Raw genomic sequence first — 27,018 nt, forward strand, 5'->3', positions numbered from 1 at the left:
TTAAATCAAGGGGGAATATTTGAAGTTAGAATCACATTTTCTCCTAAAAGTCCAAGAAAATTAATTTAACATAAAAAAGTGCAATAGGAAAAGATTGAGGTAAAATTCCATACAAAATTATTATAAGGAAAAAGAGAGTAAAGTGGAAAATAATATCATTGTAGATAATGAAAACCCACCACAAAGACATGTTCACAAAACAGATAAAAACTGTACCGTATTATTTCAGAACAAGGTAAATGTTTAAGAAAATGATGTTAGATAGGAAAGAAAAGAGTGAGGTGACAAATCTCAGGAAAGAATTAGAAATAAAAGAAACTCATTTCAAAAATGAAGACTGAATTAGACTAAGAACAATTAGATACAGCAGATAATAGCTTAAGAGAAATATAAGATTAAGTGGGGGAAATTCTTAAAAATCAGTAAGAAATGAAGAGATAAAAAGGATTCAAGAGAAAATGATGAAAATTGAAGATTGGGGAAAAATGATCCAACTTAAGGATAATAGGAGTCCCTGAATTTGAAACAGAAACAGAAACAAAGTAAAGGAACAGAATAAACACTAAAATCTAGGGACTTCCCTGGTGGTCCAGTGGTAAAGAATCCACCTTCCAATGCAGTGGACGTGGGTTTGATCCCTGGTCAGGGAACTAAGATCCCACATGCCACAGCGCAACTAAGCCTGTGCACCACAACTACTGAGCTTGTGCACCTCAACGAGAGAGCCTGTATGCTGCAAACTACAGAACCCATGCGCCCTGGAGCCCGCATGCCACAACTAGAGTGAAGCCTACATGCCGCAACTAAGACCAACATAGCCAAAAAAAAAAAATCTAAAATCTAAGAAAAGTTACCTGAAATAAAAGAATTGAAACTATATTTTGAAAGTTGCATATTGAGAATATGGACTTATACAACAAACACCAGAACATATTCTAATAAAATTATTGGACTTTAAAGGAAAGAGGTGTGGAGGAAATTGTAAGCATCTAGTCAAAGTGGCTTATAAGGAAAAGAAAATTAATTATTATCATACTTTGCTATAGTAATGCTTTATGCTAAAAGAAAATGGAGTAAAACATTTAAGATACTTCAGGAAAGAAAATGTGAACCAAGGATTCTAGATCCAGCAAAACTGACTTTCAAGTATAAAGGACATAGACAAACTATCATCAATGTTAAAAAGCTTGGCTAATATTGTTCCCATGAGCCCTTCCTTAGGAATCTAGTAAAGAATAATTTCAGCCAACCAAAATGACTAAAGAAGTATCAACATTAGGACTGGCAATGGACATTAAAAAATATGATTATTTATAGAACTAATCATAATTATGGGTGAACAAGGAGATAATGTAGCACCTAATGAATATATCCTCTGACAATGAAGATATAGTATTGATTAAAAATGGGTAAGAATGGGGAGAGTCAATGCCAAAAAAATTTTTAACCATGTTCGGAAATCAGCTTTGTGGTGATGCTATTAGTAGTATTATTCTGAGACTGTTGTGTGTGTAACACAAGGATAAAGCAGATGGGTAATTATGGGACAGTTTAATTCTGTTATCCTCTGTGTTATTGAGAACCAGGTTACTCGTGGAAAAAAGGAGATATGGATGTAATATAGACAAAGTTAAGTGAAAGCCCTGTAGTTCTGCATTTAAATTGGAAGTATCAATATAAACTACTAAAGTATTTTACCTTTATCCATTGAAAAACCTAGAACAATGACCAACTTAACAATTATGCATCCTTAGTGCCCATAATGTGATTGTTTTTAAAATTAATTAATTAATTAATTTTTGGCTACGTTGGGTCTTCGTTGCTGCGTGCGGGCTTTCTGTAGTTGTGTTGAGTGGGGGCTACACTCCTTTGAGGTACGCGGGCTTCTCATTGTGGTGGCTTCTCTTACTGCAGAGCACGGGCTCTAGGCACGTGGGCTTCAGTAGTTGCAGAGCATGGGCTCAGTAGTGGCTCACGGGCTTAGTTGCTCCGTGGCATGTGGGATCTTTCCGGACCAGGGATCGAACCCGTGTCCCCTGCATTGGCAGGCGGATTCTTAACCACTGCACCACCAGGGAAGTCCCATAATGTGATGTTGAAATACCATTTCTCACTAAAAGAAACTAAGGATTCTTAGAGAAATGGCTGATTGCAGGTCTAGGGCAGAAAATATACCAGATGAGCTAGGAATATCTTGTCGTACACATAGCAAGGAAGCTATCAAAGATTACTGGGGTCATGTCAAAAGGGCTCAGGGGACAACTTGAAGAGGCTCCTACTGGCCAAAGATGGGACACTTTGAGCTCAATAAGGATAATAATTACAGTGGATTTTGAAATTCATCAAATAATCCGTAAGTTTATAATTATACTAAAAAAGCTAACAGGTCACTTTTGGATGGTGACAAGGACCTAATACTTTATCTCAAAAACTGTTAAATTAAGGGAAAAAATCAAGTATTACTGACCTTTCTTATATGAACTGTATTACTGAGTAACCACATAGTAGGTAAGGGGAAACATGTCTTTATAGAAATATCCCAGTTAATAAATGAAAAAGAAATGATAGAATATCACAATTTTTCAACCCCAATGAATTATAGGACTTAGGCATTTTGACCATTAGTGACTGCTTCCCTCATAAAAAGAGACAACCAGACATTATATGCCTCCTATGAAAGAACAGAACCTATAATCTTTTTTTTTTTAATTTATTTTATTTTTGGCTGCGTTGGGTCTTCATTGGTGCACATGGGCTTTCTCTAGTTGCGGCGAGCAGGGGCTACTCTTCGTTGCGGTGCACGGGCTTCTCATTGTGGTGACTTCTCTTGTTGCGGAGCACAGGCTCTAGGCATGCAGGCTTCAATTGTTGCAGCACGTGGGCTCAGTAGTTGTGGCCTGTGGGCTCTAGAGCGCAGGCTCAGTAGTTGGCGCATGGGCTTAGTTACTCCGCGGCATGTGGGATCTTCCCAGACCAGGGCTCAAACCCGTGTCCCCTGCATTGGCAGGCGGATTCTTAACCACTGTGCCACCAGGGAAGTCCCGGAACCTATAATCTTGCCAAAAAGATCAAACCTGAATCTGATCAAGGCTTTTCATCCAGCTGCCTATTTTCAGGAAATAGAGGACAGAGGAACATGAGTGTGCAGTCAGCACGATTCAGACTGGGAAATTCTGCAAGTCAAGAAAAGTTTCTGTTGATAGCTTTTTTTCTTGTGTAAAGACCATACATTCTTGTTTCTCTGCATGTCTCATGATTTCTTTTTTGGGGGGTTGAAAATTGGACACTTTAAATCATATAAGACTGGAAACTCTGGAAACCAGATACTCCCCCCTCCCTAGGGTTTTATTGTTGTTGCCATTCCATTTTTTAAAAAAATTTATTTATTTTTGGCTGTGTTGGGTCTTCGTTTCTGTGCAAGGGCTTTCTCTAGTTGTGGCAAGCGGGGGCCACTCTTCATCGCGGTGCGTGGGCCTCTCACTATTGCAGCCTCTCTTGTTGCAGAGCACAGGCTCCAGACGTGCAAGCTAAGTAGTTGTGGCTCACGGGCTTAGTTGCTCCGTGGCATGTGGGATCTTCCCAGACCAGGGCTCGAACCCGTGTTCCCTGCATTAGCAGGCAGATTCTCAACCACTGCGCCACCAGGGAAGCCCCTTTTTTTTCTTTTTTGAAGTGACTTTCCTGAACTAATTCGATAAAGTGTATATTCTTTGTCATGTGTGGCCACCAAAGTCTCTGCTCAGTTAGCTTGATGGTCTGCTAATGATTGAACAGAGTATTTCTTAAATGTCTGGAACAAATAAGTCTCCCAGCCTTTGCCAAGGCATGTATTTAATGCCTCAGCAGTTTACAAGTCTGCCTTAGCCTTCATTCACTGCTTGCAAAGAATCTTAAGATTAGTTAGAGGTGACAGATCAGGGCCTTCTCAGTACCTTCCTGGTACCTTCATCGGGCTCCCTAAGAGTCTTAATAACTTCTCAGTTTTATAGTTAGCCAGGGGCTTTCATACATGTTATTTTCAATGATCTCAACAGCCACCCTGGAAGGTGTGTATTAATAACACTATTTTACAAATATTGTAAGGAAGCCCATCTGTTGGACTTAGGATTTCAAACCAGCTGTTATAAATATGTTCAAAGAACCGAAAAAAAAAAAACCCCAAATCTAAAGAACTAAAGGAAAGTATGAGAGCAGTGTCTCACCAAATAGAGAATATGAGTAAAGAGAAATTATTAAAAAGAGCCAAACAAAAATCCTATAGTTGAAAAGTACAATAATTGAAATGAAGAATTCACGAGAGGACTTCAACAGCAGATTTGAGCTAGTGGAAGAAAGAATTAAAGAACAGAAGGATAGGTCAATTGAGATTTCCAGTGTGAGGAACAGAAAGTAAAATGAATAAATAAAAATGAGCAGAGACCCATGAAACACCATCAAGCATACAAACATGCATGCAATAGGTGTCACAGAAGGAGAGGAGAGAAAGGGTAGAAAGAATATGTGAAGAAATAATGGCCAAAAACTCCCCAAGTTTTATGAAAAACATTAATCTGCACATGCAAGAAGATCAACAAACTCCTAGTAGTATAAACTCAGAGATCCACCTAGACACACTATAAACAATTTGTTGAAAGACAAAGACAAAGGGAGAATTTGAGACCATCAATAGAGAAGTGATTCATTACATAAAAGGGATTCTCAATAAAAGGAATAGCTGATTTCTCATCCGAAACCACAGGGGCCAGAAGGCAAGGGATGTCATATTCAAAGTACTGAAAGAAAGACTGTCAAACAAGAATTCAATACCTAGAAAAAACTGTCCTTCAAAAATGGAGAGGAAAAAAAGAAAAACTGGAGAGGAGTGATGTCAGTGAAAATGCAGAGTAGGTAGCTCCAAGAGGCCATCTGTCCACAGAAACACCTAAAAAGGGGGCAAAACTGTCAGAACTCTGGAAAATAGCCAAAGGTTTATAGTAACTGAGTGAACACTGAATCAAGAAAGGGGCAACTTAAAAAAGGTAGGAAAACTTTGTAGCATTTTTACTTGTCTTTGGCCCACACCCCTCCTCAGCATGGTGATGGTTCTGAAGATGGCAGCCTGTGTTCCCCATGTGGGACCAGAAACAACAGAGAAGATTTTGTTCTTAAACAATTGTTTGTCTGTTTTGACCTATCTGAGGGCTGCCTGAAGGACTGATCCAAAGCTATTCTCTTTGTTTTGGATAATCTGGAACTTTCTCAGGACAGAAAGGTGGCTATGCAGAGGGTATTTCTCAAAACCACTGAAAGGCAAATGAATGACCCACTGCCACCTGGAGCAAAAAAATAACACTCGAGGCGAACAATAGATATGCTGAAAGCCTGAGAGGAAAATCCAGGGAGAGAGATTCTTTGGAAAAAGAGGACACTGAAAAACTCCCATGTATGCCATACATTCACAGGACAAGACACATGCTTAGGAAATAACTGAGAACATCCCAAGCTTTCACTGTGACTGATCTTTAGGCTCAGCACAAGGCCAAAGTGAATGCTAGCGTACAGTTGTAAGTGGCCTGGCTCAGCACTGAAGGAGTTCCTCAACACAGAGCCCATCTGCAAAGACTAGGAGAGTTTTTCTTCTCCCTCCCTTCCTCTCTCCTTTTCTCTTCCTTCCTTCTTTCCTTCCTTACTTTCTTTCTCTCTTTCTTCTTTCTCCTTCCCTCTCTTCCCTCTTTTTGCCTGAGGCATTTAAGAAAATCTCTGTTTACTAGCTGACCAGAAACTACAAGGAAGAGACTTCAGAGACCATGCATTACGAAGAATACAGTCTTTACAAAAATTGTTTAGACAAGTCACTAAACAAACAGCTACTATCCACAAAAAGCAACAAAAACAAACCCTGAGGAGAGGGAAGAATTTGATTTCCAGAGTTACCACATTGTACAATTTAAAATGTCCAGTTTTCAAAAAAATATTATGAAGCATGCAAAGAAATAAGAAAGGATGGCTTTTACACAGGAGAAATGAACAGAAACTGTCCCTGAGGAACCACAGACATTGGAGTTACTAGACAGAGACTTAAAGTCAACTATGTAAAATATGCTCAGAGACCTAAAGGAAACCACAGGCAAAGAGCGAAAGGTAACCAGGAGAACAGTGTTTCAGGAAATAGAGTATGTCAGTAAATAGAAATTATAAAAAAGAATGAAACAAATTATGGAGCTGAAAATATAATAATTAAAAAATTCACTAGAGGGTTCAAGAGCAGATTTGAGCAGCCAGAAGAAATAATCAGTGAAATAATCAGGGAACTTGAAGACAAATCAATTGGACTTATTCAGCCTGAAGAGCAGGAAGAAAAAAGAATGATGAAAAATGAACAGAGTCTAAGAAACTTGAGGGACGCCATCAAGCATATCAACATACACACGCATTCCAGAAGGAGAGGAGAGAGAGAAAGAGGAAGAACGAATATTTGATGAAATAATGGCCCAAAACCTTGCAAATTTGATAAAGAATATATACATCCAAGAATCTCAGTGAATTCCAAGAAGGAGAAACAAGGAGATCCACACTGAGACACATTATAATCAAGCTGTCAAAAGTCAAAGACAAAGACAGAATCCTGAAAGCAGCAGGAGAGAAGCAACTTGTTACATACAAGGAATCCTCCATAAGATTAACAGCTGATTTCTCCTCAGAAACTGTGAGGACAGTGGCAGTGAAATGACATATTTAAAGTACTGAAAGAAAAATATTGTCAACCAAGAATTCTATATCCAGCAAAACTATCCTTCAAAAAATGACGAAGAAATTAAGATATTTCCAGATAAACAAAAGCTGAGGGAGTTTGCTTCTGGTAGACCTGTGCTACAAGAAATGCTAAAGATAGTCCTTTAGGTGGAAATGAAACTAGATAGTAACTTAAGCCCTATGACAGAATAAAGAACACTGATAAATGTAACTACATAGGTGAATATAAAAGCCAGTATTGTATTTTGGGTTCGTAACTCCTTTCTTTGTATGGTTTAAAATATGAATGCATAAAACAATAATTATAGATAGTTAATGGGCACTCAGTGTATTCAGATGTATTTTGTGACAACAGAAACATGAAGAGGGGGATGGAGCTGTGTAGGAACAGAATTGTTAATATACTATTGAAGCTAAGGTTGTATTAGTTAAAAATGGATTATTGTACATTTAAGAGGTTGATTGTAATCTCAAGGATAACCACCAAGAAAATAACTTAAAAAATGCAGAAATAGAAATGAGAAAAGAATCAAAGTGGTACATTACAAAAAAAAAAAAAACCCCAAAACACCAAAGAAAGCAGTAATGGAGGAGCTGAGGAACAAAAAAGATGTGACATATATTAAACAAATAGCAAAATGGCAGAAGTAGTTTCTTCCTTATCAGTAATTACTTTAAATGTAAATGAATTAAACTGTCCAATTAAGACAGAATTGATTCTTAAAAAAATCCAAATATATTCTGTCTACAAGAGATTCACTTGAGATCCAGATACAAATAGGTTGAAAGTGAAAAACGCAAGAAGGTATTCCATGCAAATAGAAACCAAAAGAGAGCTGGGTTGGGTATACTCATATCAGACAAAATAGACATTAAAGTAAAATGTTACAAGAGACAAAGAAGGACATTATGTATTGACAATAGGGTCAGTTCATCAATAAGATATAATAGTTTTTCTCAAGTACCTATGGAGCATTCTACAGGATAGACCATATGTTAGGCAACAAAACAAGTCTCAGTAAATTAAAAAATATTGAAATCATACAGAGTGTTTTTTCTGACAACTATGGAGTAAAACTAAAAATCAGCAACAGCAGGAAAACTGGAAAATTTCCAAATATATGGAAGTTAAACAACACATTCTTAAATAACCAATAGGTCAAAGAAGAAATCACAAAGGAATTTAGAAAATACTTTAAGACAAATGAACATGAAAATACAACATAATGAAACTTATAGGTTGCAACAGAAGCAGTGCTCAGAGTGATATTTATACCTGTAAATGCCTGCATTAGAAAAGAAGAAAGATCTCAAATTAATAACCTAATTTTACACCTTAAGGAACTAGAAAAAGAGGAGCAAACTATACCCAAAACTAGCAGAAGAAAGGAAACGAAAAAGATTAGAGTGAGAAACAAAATAGAGAAATAATAGAGGAAAGTCAATAAAATAAAAATTCAGTTCTTTGAAAAGATCAACAAAATTCATAAGCCTTTAGCTAGATTGACTAAGAAAAAGAAGACTTAAATTACTAATAACAGAAATGAAAGTTGGGACATTACAAATGACCTTATAGAAAAGAAAAGTTTTATAGCAGAATACTATGAACACTTTGTACACCAACAAATTAGATAACCTAGATGAAATGGACAAAATCCTGGAAACATACCAACTACCAAACTGACTCAAGAAGAAACAGAAAACAGACATACTGAAACAGACCTATAAATAAAGAGATAGAATCACTAATCAAAAAAACCTCCCAACAAAGCAATGCACAGGACCAGATGTCTTCACTAGTTAATTTTACCCTGCATTTAAAAAAGAATGAACGCCAATCCTTCTCAAACTCTTCCAAAAATAGAAAAGGAGGGAATATTTCTGAATTCATTCCATGAGGCCAACATTACCCTGAGACCAAAGCCAAAGACATCACAAGAAAACTAGAGACCAACATCCCTTATGAATATAGGTGCAATAATACTTGAGATACTTACATCTGAACCCAGCAGCATGCTTAAGTGGGATTTATCCAAGGAATGCAAGGGTGGTTCAACGTAGAAAAAGTCAACGAATGTAATACATCAATAGAATGAAGGAAACAATTGATATAATTATCTCAGTAGATGCTGAAAAAGCATTTGGCAAAATCCAACACCCTTCCATGATTAAAAAACCAACCAAACAAACAATTTGAACTAGAAATAGAAGGAAAATTTCTTGACTTGATAATGGGTAATTATGAAGAAGTCCATAACTAACATCATACTCAATGGTGAAAGACTGAAAATCTTTCCCCTAAGATCAGGAACAAGACAGATGCCTGCTTTCATCATTATTCAACATTGTACTGGAAGTTCTAGCCAGAGCATTTAGGCAAGAAAAAGAGCTAAAAGTTATCCAAATTGGAAAGGAAGAACTGAAATTATCTTTATTTGTAGATGACTTGATCTTATATACAGAAAATCCTAAAGAATACACACATATACAAACTCAACTATTAGAGCTATTAAATGAATTCAGCACAGTTGCAGGATACAAGATTAACAACAAAAATTAGTTGTATTTCTATACACTAATATGAACAATCTGAAAAGGAAATTAAGAAAATTCCATTTATAATAGCATTCAAAATAATAAAATACCTAGGAATAAATTTAGCCAAGGAGATGAGAGATGCATATACTGAAAATTATACAACTTTGCTGAAAGAAATTAAATAAGACCTAAATAAATGGAAAGACATCCTATATTCATGGATTACAAAACTTGTTAAGAGGACTATCCAAAGTGATCTACAAATTCAATTCAATCCCAATCAAAATTTCAACAGCCTTTACAAAAAGAAATTGAAAAGCAGATCCTTAAATTCATATGAATGTGAATAGCCAAGACAACATTGAAAATGAAGAACAAAATTGGAGGACTTGCACTTTCTGACTTCAAAACTTACTACAAAGATACAATAATGAAAAGAGTGTGGTACTCACATAAGGACAGACATAGACCTATGGAATAGAATTGAGATTCTAGAAATAAATCCAAATATCTATGGCTAATTGACTTTTGACAAGGGTGCCAAGACTTTTCCGGGGGAGAAAAATAATCTTTTCATCAAATGGTGGTAGGACAACTTGATATCCACATGCAAAAGAGTAAAGTTAGACCCCTGCCTCACACCATATATAAAAATTAACTTGGGGCTTCCCTGGTGGTGCAGTGGTTAAGAATCTGCCTGCCAATGCAGGGGACACAGGTTCGATCCCTGGTCCAGGAAGATCCCACATGCTGTGGAGCAAGTAAGCCCTTGCACCACAACTACAGGGCCTGCTCTCTAGAGCCTGCAAGCCACAACTACTGAGCCCACATGCCACATCTACTGAAGCCTGCGTGCCTGGAGCCCGTGCTCCACAACAAGAGAAGCCACTGCAATGAGAAGCCCTCACATTGCAATGAAGAGTAGCCCCCACTTGCCGCAACTAGAGAAAGCCCACGTGCAGCAACGAAGACCCAATGCAGCCACACACACAAAAAAATTAACTGAAAATGGATCAAAATCCAAAATAGATAAGCTAGAAGAAACTCTTAGAAGAAAACATAGGGGTAAATCTTTATGACCTTGGATTTGGCAATGGATTCTTAGATATGACATCAAAAGCACAGGAAACAAAAGAAAAAATAGATAAATTGGACTTCAACAAAATTAAAAACATTTGTGAATCTAAGGATACAATCAAGAGAGTGAACATATGACCCATAGAATAGGAGAAAATATTTGCAAATTATATATCTGGTAAGGGATTAATATCTAGAATATATAAAGAATTTCCACAACTCAACAACAACAACAACAAAAACCCAATTCAAAAACAGGCAAAGGACTTGAATAGGCATGTCTCCAAAGCAGATATACAAATGACCAGTAAGCGCATGAAAAGATGTTCAACATCACTAGTCATTAGAATGCGAAATGCAAATCAAAACCACAATGAGATACAACTTCACACCCATTAGGACAGCTAGTATAAAAACAAACAAAACCCCTCCCCCCATAAAATGGAAAATAACAGGTGTTGATGAGGATGTGGAGAAATTAGAACCCTTGTGCATTGCTGATTGGAATGTGAAATCATGCAGCCACTATAGAAACTAGTTTGGTATTTCCTCAAAAAGTTAATCATAGAATTACCATATGATCCAGCAATTCCACTTCCAGGTGTATACCCCCAAAAATTGAAAACAGGGACTCATACAGATAGTTGCACACCAATGTTCATAGCAGCATTATTCTCAATAGCCAAAAGGTGGGAGCAACCCACGTATCCATCAACCAGTGAATGGATAAAGAAGATGTGGTATATTCATAAAATGGAATATTATTCCGCCCTAAAAAGGAATGCAATTGTGATACATGCTACAATGTGGGTGAACCTTGAAAGCATCATGCTGAGTGATATATAAACCAGACACACAAAGGGCAAAAATTATATGGTTGCACTTATATGAATTACCTAGAATAGGCAAATTCATACAGAAAGTAGAATAGAGTTTACCATGAGGTGGCTAGAGAGGAGAATGGGAATTATTGTTTATTAGATACAGAGTTTTTGTTTAGGATGGTGAAATAGTTCTTGGAGTGGATAGTGGGGATAATTGCATAATAATGTGAATGTACTTAATACCACTGAATTAATTGTATACCTAAAAATGCTTTAAAATGATCAATTTCATGGTATGTATATTTTACCACAATCAAAACCTAAAGATAATAAATACTCAAAATGAACCCCCTCCCCACTGAATTCTACACTTTAAAATGATGAATTTTATGGTACATGAATTATATCTCAAATTTAAAAATTATTGAGCTGACCTGTTGGAAAAGAGCAACAGAATAAAATCCAAAGGGAGAAAAAGGAAGGAAAAGTATTGGAAAAAAAAAAGGAAAGTAGAAAAAAGGAAATAGGTAAAGCAAAAATTAATGAAATGGAAAACAAAGATTCAACACAAACGGATCAACAAAGCCAAAAGTTAGATCTTAGAAAATAATTATAAAATAACTTTATTGATGAGACAATCATGATAAGTTGTCAGTCAAGCCCTGAATCATGTTAGGGATTAAAAAGAGAAATTGCGTTTACCACTATTTACAATAGATGTCAGAAATCTAATAATTTTATGGCAATAAATTTGAAAACCTAGCTGAAATAAGATAATTTTCTAGAAAAAAATTACAAAACTCTCAATAAAAAAGGAAATACTTGAAAAAATATGTGTTCATATATGTCCTTTAGTGTTTATAAAGCATTGGATTAGTAGTGAAAATTTTCCATCTCCTAAAACAAAAATAAACTAACTTGAACCAGATGGTTTTACGTTCATGGAAGATATAATTCCAAACATATAAAATGCTTTTAGTGATTAGATAAATGAGCATATCTGCCCCGCCCACAGACAGTTCATTTCGTTAAGCCAGTACTGTTGGCCCTATGTATCGTGGTTTCCAAATCCATGGATTCAACCAACCAGGGATCAAAAGTATTCTAAGAAAAAAAGTTACAGAAAATTTCAAAAAGCAAAATTTGAATTTGCCGCTTGCCTGGCAACTATTTACATAGAATTTACATTGTATTTACCACTATTTAGATAGCATTTATGTTGTATTAGTATTAGATTACTATATGTAATCTAGATCGCTTCTCGGCCTTTTGGTTAAGGTCAAGTATAGTACTATAAGTAATCTAGAGATGTTTTAAAGTACGTGGGGAGGATGTGCATAGGTTATATACAAATACTGTGCCTTTTTATATAAGGGACTTGAGCATCCTTGGATTTTGGTATCCATGGGAGGGGGGGGTCCTGGAACCAATCCCCTGGGAATACCAAGGGACAACTGTATATCCGTCATGCCAAAACAAAACTAGACAATGACCATATGAAAAAGGAAAATTACACCAAGTGTCATGAGCTTGGGCATAAAAATTCCAAACAGAATATTAGGAAACTGAATTTAAAAAAATATATGAGGAAAGTAATATATCATTGCCAAGTTGGGGTTTTCCAGGAATGTGAATATTAGAAAAATCTAGAAATTTTATTAACCAGCTTAAAATATTAAAGGAGTAAAAACCCCAATAAAATCACTTTAATAGATGTAGAAAAAGTTTATCATGAATATCTTTCATGATAAAAATTTAGCAAACTAGGAGTAGAAAGGATTTGTTTTAAGTGATTAAGAGTACCTATGAAAAACCTACATCAAAATTCACACTCAGTGGTGAAACTGTAACAGTATTCCCTTTAAAGGTGTAGTCCAGTTATTACTGACAAGATTTGTATTAGCGTCTTAGCCAATGTATAATACAAGGAAAAGGAATAAAAAACATTAAGGATTAGAAACAAAGTTTTAGAAGACTGTCATTATTCACAGGTGTTATGATTTCTGTATAGAAATCCCAAAAGAATCTGGAAGAATTATTAATTAATAAAGTTAATGCAATTAATAAAGTTAATAAATAATTAATAAAGTCCAGCAAACTTGGTGGATGTGTGATTAATAAATAAAATATATTTAATATGTCAGCAACAAAAATGATAGCACTTCTAATAAAATACAGAAAGTACTTAGAGGCAAAGCTAATTAAAGTTTTGTGTGATTTTTAAGGAGGAAAAAAATCTATAAAGGTCATTAAAGAAGACAAAGAAATGGAAGGGTATATCAGATCATGCATAGAAAGACTTAGTTTCTTCAAGATGCAATCTTCCCTAATTAAGCTATTATATCAATAAAATTCCAATAAGAAGTCTGGCAGGATTTTTTTATGGGTCGCCAAAAGCTGATGCTAAAATTTAGATAAAAGAATGAAATATAAAAAACCAAGATGGTTTTGAAAGTGAAAAGGGGAGAAGTCTTGACTTACCAGGTAATAAGACTTCCTATAATGCTGCAGTAATTAAAGCAGGGTGATGATGCGTGGATAGACAAATAGACCAATGGAACAGGATAGAGTGCTCAGAAACAGACCTGGCTTGTATGAAAACCTGGCCCCTGTCAGATGGCACTGCAAATGAGTGGTGGAAGATAAATTCTTCATTAAACAGTACATGTGGAGAGAAAAAACACAATTGGATATTTACCTTCCAGCATACACAGCTAAAAGACCTAACTTGAAAAGTGAAACTTTAAAATTTTTAGAAGAAAACATAGATTTATATGATCTCAGGAGGGAAAGGTATCTTAAGGTACAAAATACATAAGCCATGGAGAAAAAGTTTGGTTAATTTGATTCCATTAAAACTTTAAATTTCTATTCATCAAAAGATCATTAAAGAGGTGAAAAGATAAGTCAGTGTAGGAGATGCTATTTGAAACACATATAACAGGTAAAGGATTAGGATTCAAAGTATGTGATATATTGTCTTCCAAATCAATAAGAAAAAGACAAAACAATCTAGCAGAAAAGTTGGCAACAGATTAGGAACAGGCAATTTACAATTTAAACATATAAAAAGATGCCCAACTTCATTAATAATTAGAGAAATGACAAAATGAAAAATAAGATACCATTTCATATTCATCAGATTGACAAAAATTAAGAAGTTCAACTGTAGGAAGTATTGGTAAGGATGTTAAAAAAAAAATAAAGCATTGTTCAGAAGTAAGTCAGAAAGAGAAAAACAAATATCGTATAATATCGCTTACATGTGGAATCTAGAAAAATGGTACAGATGAACTTATTTGCAAAGCAGAAATAGAGACACAGATGTAGAGAACAAACTTATGGATACCAAGGCGGGGAGGGGTGGGGGTGGGATGAATTGGGAGAATGGGATAGACATATATATATACTACTACGTATAAAATAGATAACTAATGAGAACCTAATGTATAGCAGGGAACTCTACTCAATGCTCTGTGGTGACCTAAATGGGAAGGAAATCTAAAAAAGAGGGGATATATGTATACGTATAACTGATTCACTTTGCTGTACAGCAGAAACTAACATAACATTGCGAAACAACTATACTCCAATAGAAATAAAAAAAAAAAAAAGGAGGGGCTTCCCTGGTGGCGCAGCGGTTGAGAATCTGCCTGCCAATGCAGGGGACACGGGTTCTAGCCCTGGTCTGGGAAGATCCCACATGCCGCAGAGCAACTAGGCCCGTGAGCCACAACTACTGAGCCTGCGCATCTGGAGCCTGTGCTCCGCAACAAGAGAGGCCGAGATAGTGAGAGGCCCGTGCACCGCGAGGAAGAGTGGCCCCCGCTTGCCGCAACTAGAGAAAGCCCTCGCACAGAAACGAAGACCCAACACAGCCAAAAATAAAATAAATATTTTTTTAAAAATGCTAAAAAAAAAAAAAAGGAGCATTGTTGATATTAAAGTAAGTTAGTACAATAACTTCAGAAAACAATTTGGCAATATCCAGTGAAGCTGAAGATGCTCATATTCTATAATCAGGTAATTCCACTCCTAGGTATGTAACAGAGAAAAACTACACATGTGTACAGTAAAACATGGGGCTACGAGTTGGTTGGGAGTGTTGTAAGGGCAGGGGGTTATTTCGATGGAGGTGTTATTTGCAGGTTTCAGAGAGAAATGAAGGGATTCAACTACAGCTGGCAATCTGCAGGGTTAGTGGGGCAGCTGTGTCTGCTGCCTCAAGGGGAAGGTAACGTGGGCATCATGGCCACGTAGGCACCCAGCGATTAGACGCAGTACTCCTGTGATGATTTTGGAGTGGTTTCTTCTCTCAACAAGGACAACGATTGAGGTGATCAGGTAGAGGATGACCACTATGTGGGTTTGGAAGAAATCACTCCAAGGCCAGTTGATAGCCTATGTCTCGGTGTGCAGGTAACACACATAGATGATAAAGAATATAGCAGCAAAGATCATCCCAATCAGCAATCGAGGCAGATCAGAATCACCAGGCACAACAGAATCTTAGCAAACAGGAGAATTCCATTTCGGGTGCTCCAGAAGTTGGTGCTGGCGGCCCAGCACCTGGGAGCCCAAGGGGTGCTCAGAATCTGCTGTGGCAGGGGCTGGAGTCCCTAGGGGCACAGAGGATCTGCTCATGGGTTCGAGGATGCTGCACACCCAGCCATCTTGCCCATGATCTGGCTGGGAAGAGGGCCCAGGGGCAAAGGACCTTAAGTCCGCTTTTTAAATGGCCCTGCAACCTGACTCAAACTTTTTGTACTTTTATACTCTTTGCAGTAGTAAAAAATTACAAAGAAGCTAAATATCACTCAGTGGGTAACTGGATAAAGAAATTATAGTATTTTCATAAGTGGAATTGCTAAACAGTGGTGAAACCCTAAACTAGGTTTACATATATCAACATGGATGAATCTTATAATTTTAAATGAAAAAAAATTGCCCAAAGAATACTGTAATGTATATGCAATTTATGTAGTGTATAAAAAATGCAAAACCATACTATGTACTTTTAGGGATACGTATGTGGTAAAAGTATAAAATACACTAGCAAGACATACTGAAGATTTAAAATAGGATTACTTTTGTGGGAAGGGAAGGGGATCTGATCAATGAGAGGCTCTGCCTGTAATGGTAATATTTTATTTCTTAAGCTGGGTGGTAGTATATGGTTGTTCATTATATTATTCTTTATACCTTTCTGTGTATATTAAATGTTTCATTGTAGTTAACAAACATAAAAGTGTATGTAAATGGTTGCCATGTGGAGACCACAAATATAAGTATACAGGACAAATAACACCACCAGCTGCCCTAATGTTTTCCAAATGGACAGTTGTGGCTTTGAGTTACAATTTCCAGTGACAGCATCTGACATATTTAAAAGGTGGTGTATCTCAAAAACTTTTCTATTTCCCTCTAGAAATGGAAATAGAAACTCTGTCTAGCCCCCCTTCACCCCACCCCAAACTCATCTCAGTTAAAGGTATCGGCGTTTACCCAGTTGCTCTGTGTGAAGCACTAGAGTCTTCCTTGCCTTCTCTCTACCCTGTGCATCCCTGAGTCCATCAGCAAGTCCTGTCATTACTGCCCACAAAATACTTCCGGAATCTGTCCTCTTCTCTTCAGCTCCACACTGTCCCCCACGCCAATACAATCTAACCTCGTCTCTTGCCTGGATGATGATTCTTCTACTATCTATCACCTCCTCCCTAACTTGCCTCCCAGTTGCTATTCCTGCCAGTTCCCCCACGGTCTCTTTTCCACGGAGATCTCTTAAAAATGTAAATCAGTTCACATCACTCCCTTGCTCAAACTCCTCCAAGGCTGAGGTTAAAGTTCACAGCCCTCACCAGGCCTACAAGGCCCTCCCTACATGGCCCGCCCCTCCAACTGCATCTCCTGCTCTGCTCACCCTTTTCTGTTCTGCCACGCTGGCTTTGCTGTTCCTTTCTCCCCTTAGGGTCCTTGTACTCGCCATTGGGGAGTAGTCTCCCAGTTTTTATTATGGCTCCATCCCTGGCTTTAGCAAGGCCTCCACTCAGCACCTTTTCTAAAGTAGCTGCCATACCTGCCCCTCCCCACCCTGGCCAGCCCCTCTCTCCCCTTTGGCTGTTTCACTTTCCTTCCTATCTGATGTTATGTATGTATTTGTCTAAACATTCATTTCCGTCTCCCCTACTAGACTGTCAGCTTCCTGGGCGTGCTGTGGTGATCTATCCTGCAGACCCTCATTCTCGTAGCCATTGGCATCGGGCAGATGCGACACCCCAAGAGCTTCTTGGAAGCCAGGAAGCTGGTGTAGCCGTCCCAGGCTTCCCAGGCCATCCTTCCTCCCTGGCTGGGGAAGCAAGGGCCTCCTGGACTCATTTCTCTCTGGCAGGAGGCCTGGTCCCCAGCCATGGGTGTCTGCAGGGGAGAGGGGCCACAGCACAAGCTGAGGGCAGCAGCTTGGCTGGCTAATACTGAACAGGTGGCAGGGTAAATGCCTGCCCCCTCCCCTGGGCCCTTTGTAGTAATCTGGTGAAGCCACTGGGAGCCCTACTGACACCTCAGAATCACAGTGTTACCGATCAGGGATGTGAGCCTGTTGTCTGGGGGCACTGGGGGGAGGGAGTGGGTGGGCAGGCCAGTCTTCCTTCTGTCTTCCTTTCCTAACTTGGGATTTTGACCAGGTTGGGGCGTGATTCCCTGCCACCCAGAAAACCTCACTATTCCCTCCTTGGGCCTAGACCCAGCCTGCTGATCCAGGGTGTGTGTGTCAGTTGAGGGTGGGGTAGAGGGAGTTGCAGTGTGTGCCCTGAGGTTGACCCCGGGTTCTTCACATGGTTGTTCTTTTGGGGACTAGAGAAACTGGGGTTAGGCCAAATAGATGCCTTGGTGCTGGTTGGCGATGGGGCCTGCAGAGTCTTAGTTACTGATTTCATTTTCAATAAGTTTAGGTTTGTTACATTGGTTTCCCAATAAAAAAAAAGTAACTTCTAAAAAAAAAAAAAAAACGAGACTGTCTCATTGACTGTCTCATTTCCCTGTGCCTGAAACAGTGCTTGCTTGGCATGTGGTAGATGCTTAATCAAAGCTTTCTCAATGAATGAATTCACTGATGATAAGGAAAAACTTAGATGACTCAAAAAGTACCTTTTGGTAAAATCAAAGCCACTGGAGTTGTAGATGCATGAGAAGAATTTGAATAAGATTGTTGCATAAAGTATAAAAGTGGAAAAAAAAAGCAGAATGTTCTTCAGAAGCAGATTAATTAACTGATTTTAAGTATGTGTGATAATAGAGTAAATAAAGTAGATGCGTGAGTAGTTCATCTCCTTTCCCAAAAGTCTGGGTATTCAGGTTGGCCAGAAGGCTCTTGGGATCTTCTCTTTGGAAATCCAGGTTGCCTGACATGCACCTCCCACCGGGCCTCAATAGTCATTCTGTCCATCGGTCAGTCAGTCATTCCCAAGCTATCTGAGTCAAACCCAGCCCTAAGCTCGGGACCACAGGATAGGCAAGACACAGAAAGAGAAGGGAATCAGGCACATTGTGTCCACTGTGTGCCAGGGACTCTGCCTGGGTTTCTCTGTCTTGTGGCTGACTTAGGAGCACCCGCTCCCACCCTCGCCCCGCCAACACACACACCTGATTGGGTGGCCCCGGCAGGGGGAAGGTCTACAGCTTGGTCTGACCCTCTCACCCTTACCACCCCTATAGGTCTCAGAGCTCATCTTTGTGTCCATCTATAGCTCCGAGTTCTGCATGAAGCTCTACGTGGACCCCATCAACTACTGGAAGGATGGCTACAACCTGCTAGATGTGATCATTATCATCATCATCTTCATCCCCTACAGTCTCCGCAAGATCAAGGGCAAGCACTACCCCTACCTCAACATCGCCGATGGCGTACAGTCCCTACGCATTCTCAAGCTTATCACCTATAGCCGCGGCATCCGGGTGAGTGACGTGGGATGCCGTGGTTCTGGGAGTGCAGGTGATAGGGCCCGTCTGCCCATCAGCCCCTGATGAAATGATAATTCTGCTACTCTCATGCAGTGACTGAGTCCTCTTGTGTGGCAGGTTGATGTTTACCTGTGTTATCTCATTTAATCTTAAAACGATTCTAGGAAAGGTATTAGTTCCATTTTACAGATGAAGAAATTGAGACCCAAGGTCACTCAGCAGTTAGATGCTGGAGCTGAGCTTCGAAAGGTGTGTCTGACTCAAGACCATCTGATCTTTTCCTCTCTCCCATGTTGCAAAGTGACTGATTTTCTTATGGTCCAGACCCTTTGGACTACATGCCCAGGAGTCTCCAGCTTTTTGGTGGCTTCAGCCACTCACTGCTTTCCCCGAACGATTGAAAAATCTGCTGCTTCTCTTGATGGGAATGGTCTCATGACTTGTTCAGGCAGCTCTGGAAGTGCTGCTCCTGCTGAGAGGGCAGAGGGTGGCCAGTCTTTACTTGGCTCAGAGGTTTCAGAACAAACCTCAGAGGTGCCCCAAACATGCCCTCAGGTATTCATCCTGGACATGGTGTGTTTGCCCTGGCTCTGGTCAGTACCCATGCTTCTCCAGGAAGGGGCTGGTTTGGACCTATTCGACAAGTTAGGGTGTGTCAGCCTGTTCTGCTGAGAGGTTGCCCCTAGCCCAGCCTGGTGTCTGTCTGTCTAGGGCTTAGGTCTGACACTCAGGGAGCCCATGGGAGCCCAAGGGAGCCCCAGGCCTGAGTGGAGAATAGGCGCATGTTAAAGAGCTCCCCCTCCTGCAGACCCCGTCCATTCAGGTCTTGCTCTCATGTGGTCACGTACCTGTGTGCGTCCCCTCCCAAACAGCATGGTCCCATCCTCCTTCTCCTCTTCACGGCAAGGTTCCTGGAAGGGGTGTCTGTTCTCCCAGTCCCTCTTCCTTACCTGTCATTTGTGTCCAGGCTTCCTCCCTCCTCTCCCCAGTAACTAGCCCCTCTGAGGTTGCCAGCAACCTCCTGTCACCGCTTTCTCTTGGTTTCCCTCCAGCCTCTTAGGCATAACTTCTCAGGTGCGTGTTTTCTTTGCCTTGCCCATGAGTGTGGTTTTCTCAGGACTGTGTCCTGAGTTCTCTTCTCTTCTCACTCTATATTCTCTTTGGGTGACCTTTTGCACTTTTCAGGGGTCTTCACCTGCCCACGCCTCTTTCTTTGAACTTCAGACCTAACTGCTTCCTGGATAGCTCACATACTCCTCAAACTCAACGTGTCTAAACCGGAAGTCTTCACTCTCCTCCCACCCCCACCCTCAAATCCCAAGACCTGGCTCCTCCTCCTGTATTTTGTCTGTTGGTGATGGGTGCCTCCTGTCAAGTCAACTGCCAAGTCATAAATTTGAGTGTCGGCTTTGAGCTCTCTCTCTCAAAGTCCTATAGCCTGGCCTCCTAGATAGTTCTTGGCTTGTTCACATCTTTTCGCTCCAACAGACATCATTTTTTCTCCATCACCATTCACCTTTCCATGGGTTCCTGCTATGGCTTCCCACACTACTGAGAGCCCTGGAGCAGAAATGCCTCAGCAGCTGGAGGAATCTCTAAAGTGCACCTCGAATCATGGCACCACTCCTTTTACACTTGAGAGTGACTCCCCTTGTTCGTGGGCTAGAGGCAGACCCTATAATGTGTCCTAGAAGTGGGGAAGGGAGTGTTTGAGGTGCTGGGCTATGGAGTCTATGTCAGGGAGGGATGAGAGTAAAGCAGGTGGACAGGAAAGAAGACTGGAGCTCTCTGGGAGGTGAGTGCCAGGTGGCGGGCACCGCGGAGTGAGGGAGTAATCAGACAGTGGGGGCTGTAGCCATTTTTTCGGGTATGGGGCACCAAGGGAGCAGGGGCCTAAAGTGATTCAAGGGTCGCTGGAGATGAGGAAGTCAAGGGACGAAGAGGCCTGGGGGTTGGTGGGTGTACACAGAGATGCTGAAGGCCCCCAGGATGACAGCAGGGGAGGGTGGAGCCATTCCGAGATGCAACAGGGCGTGGGAAGGTGGAAGGTTGGCCCTGCCCAGAGGCAGGGCCTTTGCCCATGGAGGCTGGGGCTCCGAGGATAAAGTAGGGGATGACCTCCTGAATCAGGTGAGTGGGGGATGGGCAGCCTCCCTCTAGAGGGCTGCTGCGGAGCAATGTCCTCAGGCAAGAGAGGCTTCACAGGGAAGGCCAGGAGAGAGATCACTGTGGAATGAAGGTGCCAGAGACCTGCGGGAGTCATGAGAGGAAGGTGGTGATGGTGGTGGGCTGAGGGAAAGGAAGTCCAGGGCTGTGCAGGGAGGAGGAAGCAGAAAGGACTGGTGGCAGGAGGGGCTTCCATCTTGGGGAGTGGAGGGAGGGGCAGTGACCCAGATTGTCCCTTGTGAGGCTGAGGGCATGAGCCGCCTGCTGAGTGCATTGTGTGGTGGCAACCTGGTCAGAGGGGAAGGCCTGGAGGTCCCTGGGTCTTGGTGCCCGGCAGGGACAGCCCAGGGATCCAGTGAAGGGCACACAGCCCTCCCCACTGGCCAAGGCCTATCCCAGAGCTCAGCCTGGCTTGCTTGGTGACCGAAGGCCTCTGCTCGGCCTTTGGTCCATGTGGTCATGCAGACACCCATGGGCATGCAAACACAGCATGTTCATACACATACAGTCCATGTTTGACCTCAAGGTCTTTCTGTCATTAAGCAGAGCCTTGTATCCAAAAGTTGTTCCCTGGGGAACCATCAGACCCACTGGTTGTAGCTCTTCTATGGGTTTTGGGATGTCATTGGACCCCAAAAGTGACTCTGGATTACATGCCCTCTGTACACCAGCCTGGCCAGCTGGCCAGGGGAGCTGGAAGTGCCAACGGTGGGGCCTTGCACCTCTGTGCTGATTTATATTCATTGAGGTCTAGATGAGGCTCTAACAGAGCTGCAGCTCGGTGCCCAGAGCTGGCACTCTGGCACATTCTTGACTCCTGTTCCCTGATGAATTAAAATGACATTCTGCCTTCCACCTCATGGCAATAAACCTGCACCATGAGGAAATAGTTCCTTGCTGTTTTGCACAGAAAGAAGCTCTGTTAGCTGGGCAACCAAGGGCCACACTGTCCTTGTTCGTCTGCATTTCAGCCTGAAGAACCACCTTCAGACACTGGGCTGCAGTGAGAGCATCAGCCTCGCCTCCCTCCCTGCCTGCTGCTCTTTGGGGTGCATCACTTGCCACCCATCAGAGAGGCAGGGCCCAAGTACCTGCCCTGACAAGAGGTCCTCTCCATGCCCAGAATGCCCCAAAGCCAGGAGGGCAGCCCTAGCTTGATTCAGAGCCCAGGACAGCTGAACTGGGGGCTAGGAGCTGCTTCCCCAAAGAATTTGGGAATTCAGAATCAGGCACCTACAGGGGGCCAGGCTGTAGGCTTAGAAAGTGCAGAACTTGCTCAGGGAAGGAGCTACCAGCCTATGGGGATCTGGGTAAACATCCATGGGACTAGATTTCTTTTTTTTTTTATACATCTTTATTAGAGTATAACTGCTTTACAATGTTGTGTTAGTTTCTGCTGTACAACAAAGCGAATCAGCTGTATGAATAAATATATCCCCATATCCCCTCCCTCCTGAGCCTCCCTCCCACCCTCCCTATCCCACCCCTCTAGGTGGTCACAAAGCACTGAGCTGATCTCCCTGTGCTATGTAGCTGCTTCCCACTAGCTATCTATTATACATTTGGTAGTGTATATATGTCCATGCTACTCTCTCACTACATCCCAGCCTCCCTTTCCCCCACTGTGTCCTCAAGTCCGTTCTCTACATCTCCGTCTTTATTCCTGCCCTGCCACTAGGTTCATCAGTACCATTTTTCTAGATTCCAAATATATGCTTTAGCATACAGTATTTGTTCTACTCTTTCTGAGTTACTTCACTCTGTATGACAGTCTCTTAAGTCCATCCACCTCACTACAAATAACTCAATTTCATTCCTTTTTATGGCTGAGTAATATTCCATTGTATATATGTGCCACATCTTCTTTATCCATTCATCTGTCGATGGACATTTAGGTTGGTTCCATGTCCTGGCTATTGTAAATAGTGCTGCAATGAACATTGGGGTGCATGTGTCTTTTTGAATTATGGTTTTCTCAGGGTATATGCCCAGTAGTGGGATTGCTGGGTCATATGGTAATTCTATTTTTAGTTTTTTTTTTTTTTTTAAACTTTTTCTGTTCCAGCTTTTTCTTTCTTTTTTTTTTAATTTTTATTTATTATTTATTTTTTGCTGTGTTGGGTCTTCGTTTCTGTGCGAGGGCTTTCTCTAGTTGTGGCGAGCGGGGGCCACCCTTCATCGTGGTGCGTGGGCCTCTCACCATCGTGGCCTCTCTTGTTGCAGAGCACAGGCTCCAGACGCGCAGGCTCAGTAGCCGTGGCTCATGGGCCTAGTTGCTCCGTGGCATGCGGGATCCTCCCAGACCAGGGCTCGAACCCGTGTCCCCTGCATTGGCAGGCAGATTCTCAACCACTGCGCCACCAGGGAAGCCCTATTTTTAGTTTTTAAAGGAACGTCCATACTGTTCTCCATAGTGGCTGTATCAATTTACATTCCCACCAACAGTGCAGGAGGGTTCCCTTTTCTCCACACCCTCTCCAGCATTTATTGTTCCTAGATTTTTTGATGATGGCCATTCTGACCGGTGTGAGGTGATACCTCATTGTGGTTTTGATTTGCATTTCTCTAATGATTAATGATGTTGAGCATCTTTTCATGTGTTTGTTGGCCACCTGTATGTCTTCTTTGGAGAAATGTCTATTTAGGTCTTCTGCCCATTTTTGCATTGGGTTGTTTGTTTTTTTGATATTGAGCTGCATGAACTGCTTGTATATTTTGGAGATTAATCCTTTGTCAGTTGCTTCGTTTCCAAATATTTTCTCCCATCCTGAGGGTTGTCTTTTTGTCTTATTTATGGTTTCCTTTGATGTGCAAAAACTTTTAAGTTTCATTAGGTCCCATTTGTTTATTTTTGTTTTTATTTCCATTACTCTAGGAGGTGGGTCACAAAGGATCTTGCTGTGATTTATGTAATAGAGTGTTCTGCCAATGTTTTCCCCTAAGAGTTTTATAGTGTCTGGCCTTACATTTAGGTCCTTAATTCATTTTGACTTTACTTTTGTGCATGGTGTTAGGAAGTGTTCTAATTTCATTCTTTTACATGCAGCTGTCCAGTTTTCCCGCACCACTTATTGAAGAGGCTGTCTTTTCTCCACTGTATATTCTTGCCTCCTTTGTCAAAGATAAGGTGACCATATGTGCGTGAGTTTATCTCTGGGCTTTCTTTTATTTTTTTTTAATAGTAACTTTATTTATTTATTTATTTATGTATTTTTATATCTTTAATGGAGTATAATTACTTTACAGTGTTGGGTTAGTTTCTGCTGCACAACAAAGTGAATCACCCATATGTATACATATACCCCCATATCCCCTCCTTCTTGAGTCTCCCTCCCACCCTCCCTATCCCACCATTATAGGTCATCACAAAGCACCGAGCTTATCTCCCTGAGCTGTGCAGCATCTTCCCACTAGCCATCCATTTTACATTTGGTAGTGTATATATGTCAATGCTACTCTCTCACTTCATCCCAGCTTCCCTTTCCCCCGCTGTGTCCTCAAGTCCATTCTCTACATCTGCGTCTTTATTCCTGCCCTGCCACTAGGTTCATCAATACCGCTTTTTAGTTCCATATATGTGCGTTAGCATACGGTATTTGTTTTTCTCTTTCTGACTTACTTCACTCTGTATGACAGACTCTAGGTCCATCCACCTCATTACAAATAACTCAATTTCATTCCTTTTTATGGCTGAGTAATATTCCATTGTATATATGTGCCACATCTTCTTTATCCATTCATCTGTCGATGGACATTTAGGTTGCTTCCATGTCCTGGATATTGTAAATAGTGCTGCAATGAACACTGTGGTACATGTATCTTTCATTTTTATTTATTTGTTTAACATCTTTATTGGAGTATAATTGCTTTACAGTGGTGTGTTAGTTTCTGCTGTATAATAAAGTGAATCAGCTATATATATACATATATCCCCATATCTCCTCCCCCTTGTGTCTCCCTCCCACCCTGCTAGGTGGTCACAAAGCACCGAGCTGATCTCCCTGTGCTATGTGGCTGTTTCCCACTAGCTATCTATTTTACGTTTGGTAGTGTATATATGTCCATGCCACTCCCTCACTTCGTCCCAGCTTACCCTTCCCCCACCATGTCCTCAAGTCCATTCTCTATGTCTGCGTCTTTATTCCTGTCCTGCCCCTAGGTTCATCAGAACCTTTTTTTTTTTTTAGATTCCATATATATGTGTTAGCATACGGTATTTGTTTTTCTCTTTCTGACTTACTTCACTCTGTATGACAGACTCTAGGTCCATCCACCTCACTACAAATAACTCAATTTCATTTCTTTTTATGGCTGAGTAATATTCTATTGTATATATGTGCCACATCTTCTTTATCCATTCATCTGTCGATGGACACTTAGGTTGCTTCCATGTCCTGGTTATTGTAAATAGAGCTGCAATGAACATTGTGGTACATGACTCTGTTTGAAATATGGTTTTCTCAGGGTATATGCCCAGTAGTGGGATTGCTGGGTTATATGGTAGTTCTATTTTTAGTTTTTTTAAAAACTTTACTTTATTTATTTATTTTTTATACAGCAGGTTCTTATTAGTTATCTGTTTTATACATATTAGTTTATATATGTCAATCCCAATCTCCCAATTCATCCCACCACCACCGCCCCCCCATTTTCCCCCCTTGGTGTCCATACATTTGTTCTCTACATCTGTGTCTCTATCTGCCTTGCAAACCGGTTCACCTATACCATTTTTCTAGATTCCACATATATGCATTATTATACAATATTTGTTTTTCTCTTTCTGACTTACTTCACTCTGTATGACAGTCTCTAGGTCCATCCACATCTCTACAAATGACCCAGTTTCGTTCCTTTCTATGACTGAGTAATATTCCATTGTATATACGTACCACATCTTCTTTATCCATTTGTCTGTCGATGGGCATTTAGGTGGCTTCCATGACCTGGCTATTGTAAATAGTGCTGCAATGAACATTGGGGTGCATGTGACTTTTTGAATTATGGTTTTCTCAGGGTATATGCCCAGTAGTGGGATTGCTGGGTCATATGGTAGTTCTATTTTTAGTTTTTTAAGGAACCTCCATATTGTTCTCCATAGTGGCTGTACCAATTTACATTCCCACCAACAGTGCAAGAGGGTTCCCTTTTCTCCACACCCTCTCCAGCATTTGTTGTTTGTAGATTTTATGATGATGCCCATTCTGACCAGTGTGAGGTGATACCTCATTGAAGTTTTGATTTGCATTTCTCTAATAAGTAGTGATGTTGAGCGGCTTTTCATGTGCCTCTTGGCCATCTGTATGTCTTCTTTGGAGAAACGTCTATTTAGGTCTTCTGCCCACTTTTTGATTGGGTTGTTTTTTTTAAAATATTGAGCTGCATGAGCTGTTTATATATTTTGGAGATTAATCTTTTGTCTGTTGATTCATTTGCAAATATTTTCTCCCATTCTGAGGGTTGTCTTTTCATCTTGTTTATAGTTTCCTTTGCTGTGCAAAAGCTTTTAAGTTTCATTAGGTCCCATTTGTTTACTTTTTTTTTTAATTTCCATTGCTCTAGAGGTGGGTCAAAAAAAGATCTTGCTGTGATTTATGTCAAAGAGTGTTCTTCCTATGTTTTCCTCTAAGAGTTTTATAATGTCCAGTCTTACATTTATGTCTTTAATCCATTTTGAGTTTATTTTTGTGCATAGTGTTAGGGAGTGTTCTAATTTCACTCTTTTACA

At 40.5% G+C, this 27,018-nt stretch overlaps 1 protein-coding gene across 1 annotated transcript in view; it reads left to right on the forward strand.

Moving 5' to 3' along the window:
• Window positions 1-27,018, forward strand: part of CATSPER3 (cation channel sperm associated 3) — a 39,089-nt gene that overhangs the window by 2,573 nt on the left and 9,498 nt on the right. Inside the window, exon 3 of the mRNA XM_061188197.1 lies at window positions 18,882-19,121. Coding sequence (XP_061044180.1) covers window positions 18,882-19,121 — 240 coding nt within the window. The remainder of the gene's footprint in view (window positions 1-18,881; window positions 19,122-27,018) is intronic.

The sequence above is a fragment of the Eubalaena glacialis genome, chromosome 4 (assembly GCF_028564815.1).
Source record: "Eubalaena glacialis isolate mEubGla1 chromosome 4, mEubGla1.1.hap2.+ XY, whole genome shotgun sequence".
NCBI lineage: Eukaryota > Metazoa > Chordata > Mammalia > Artiodactyla > Balaenidae > Eubalaena > Eubalaena glacialis.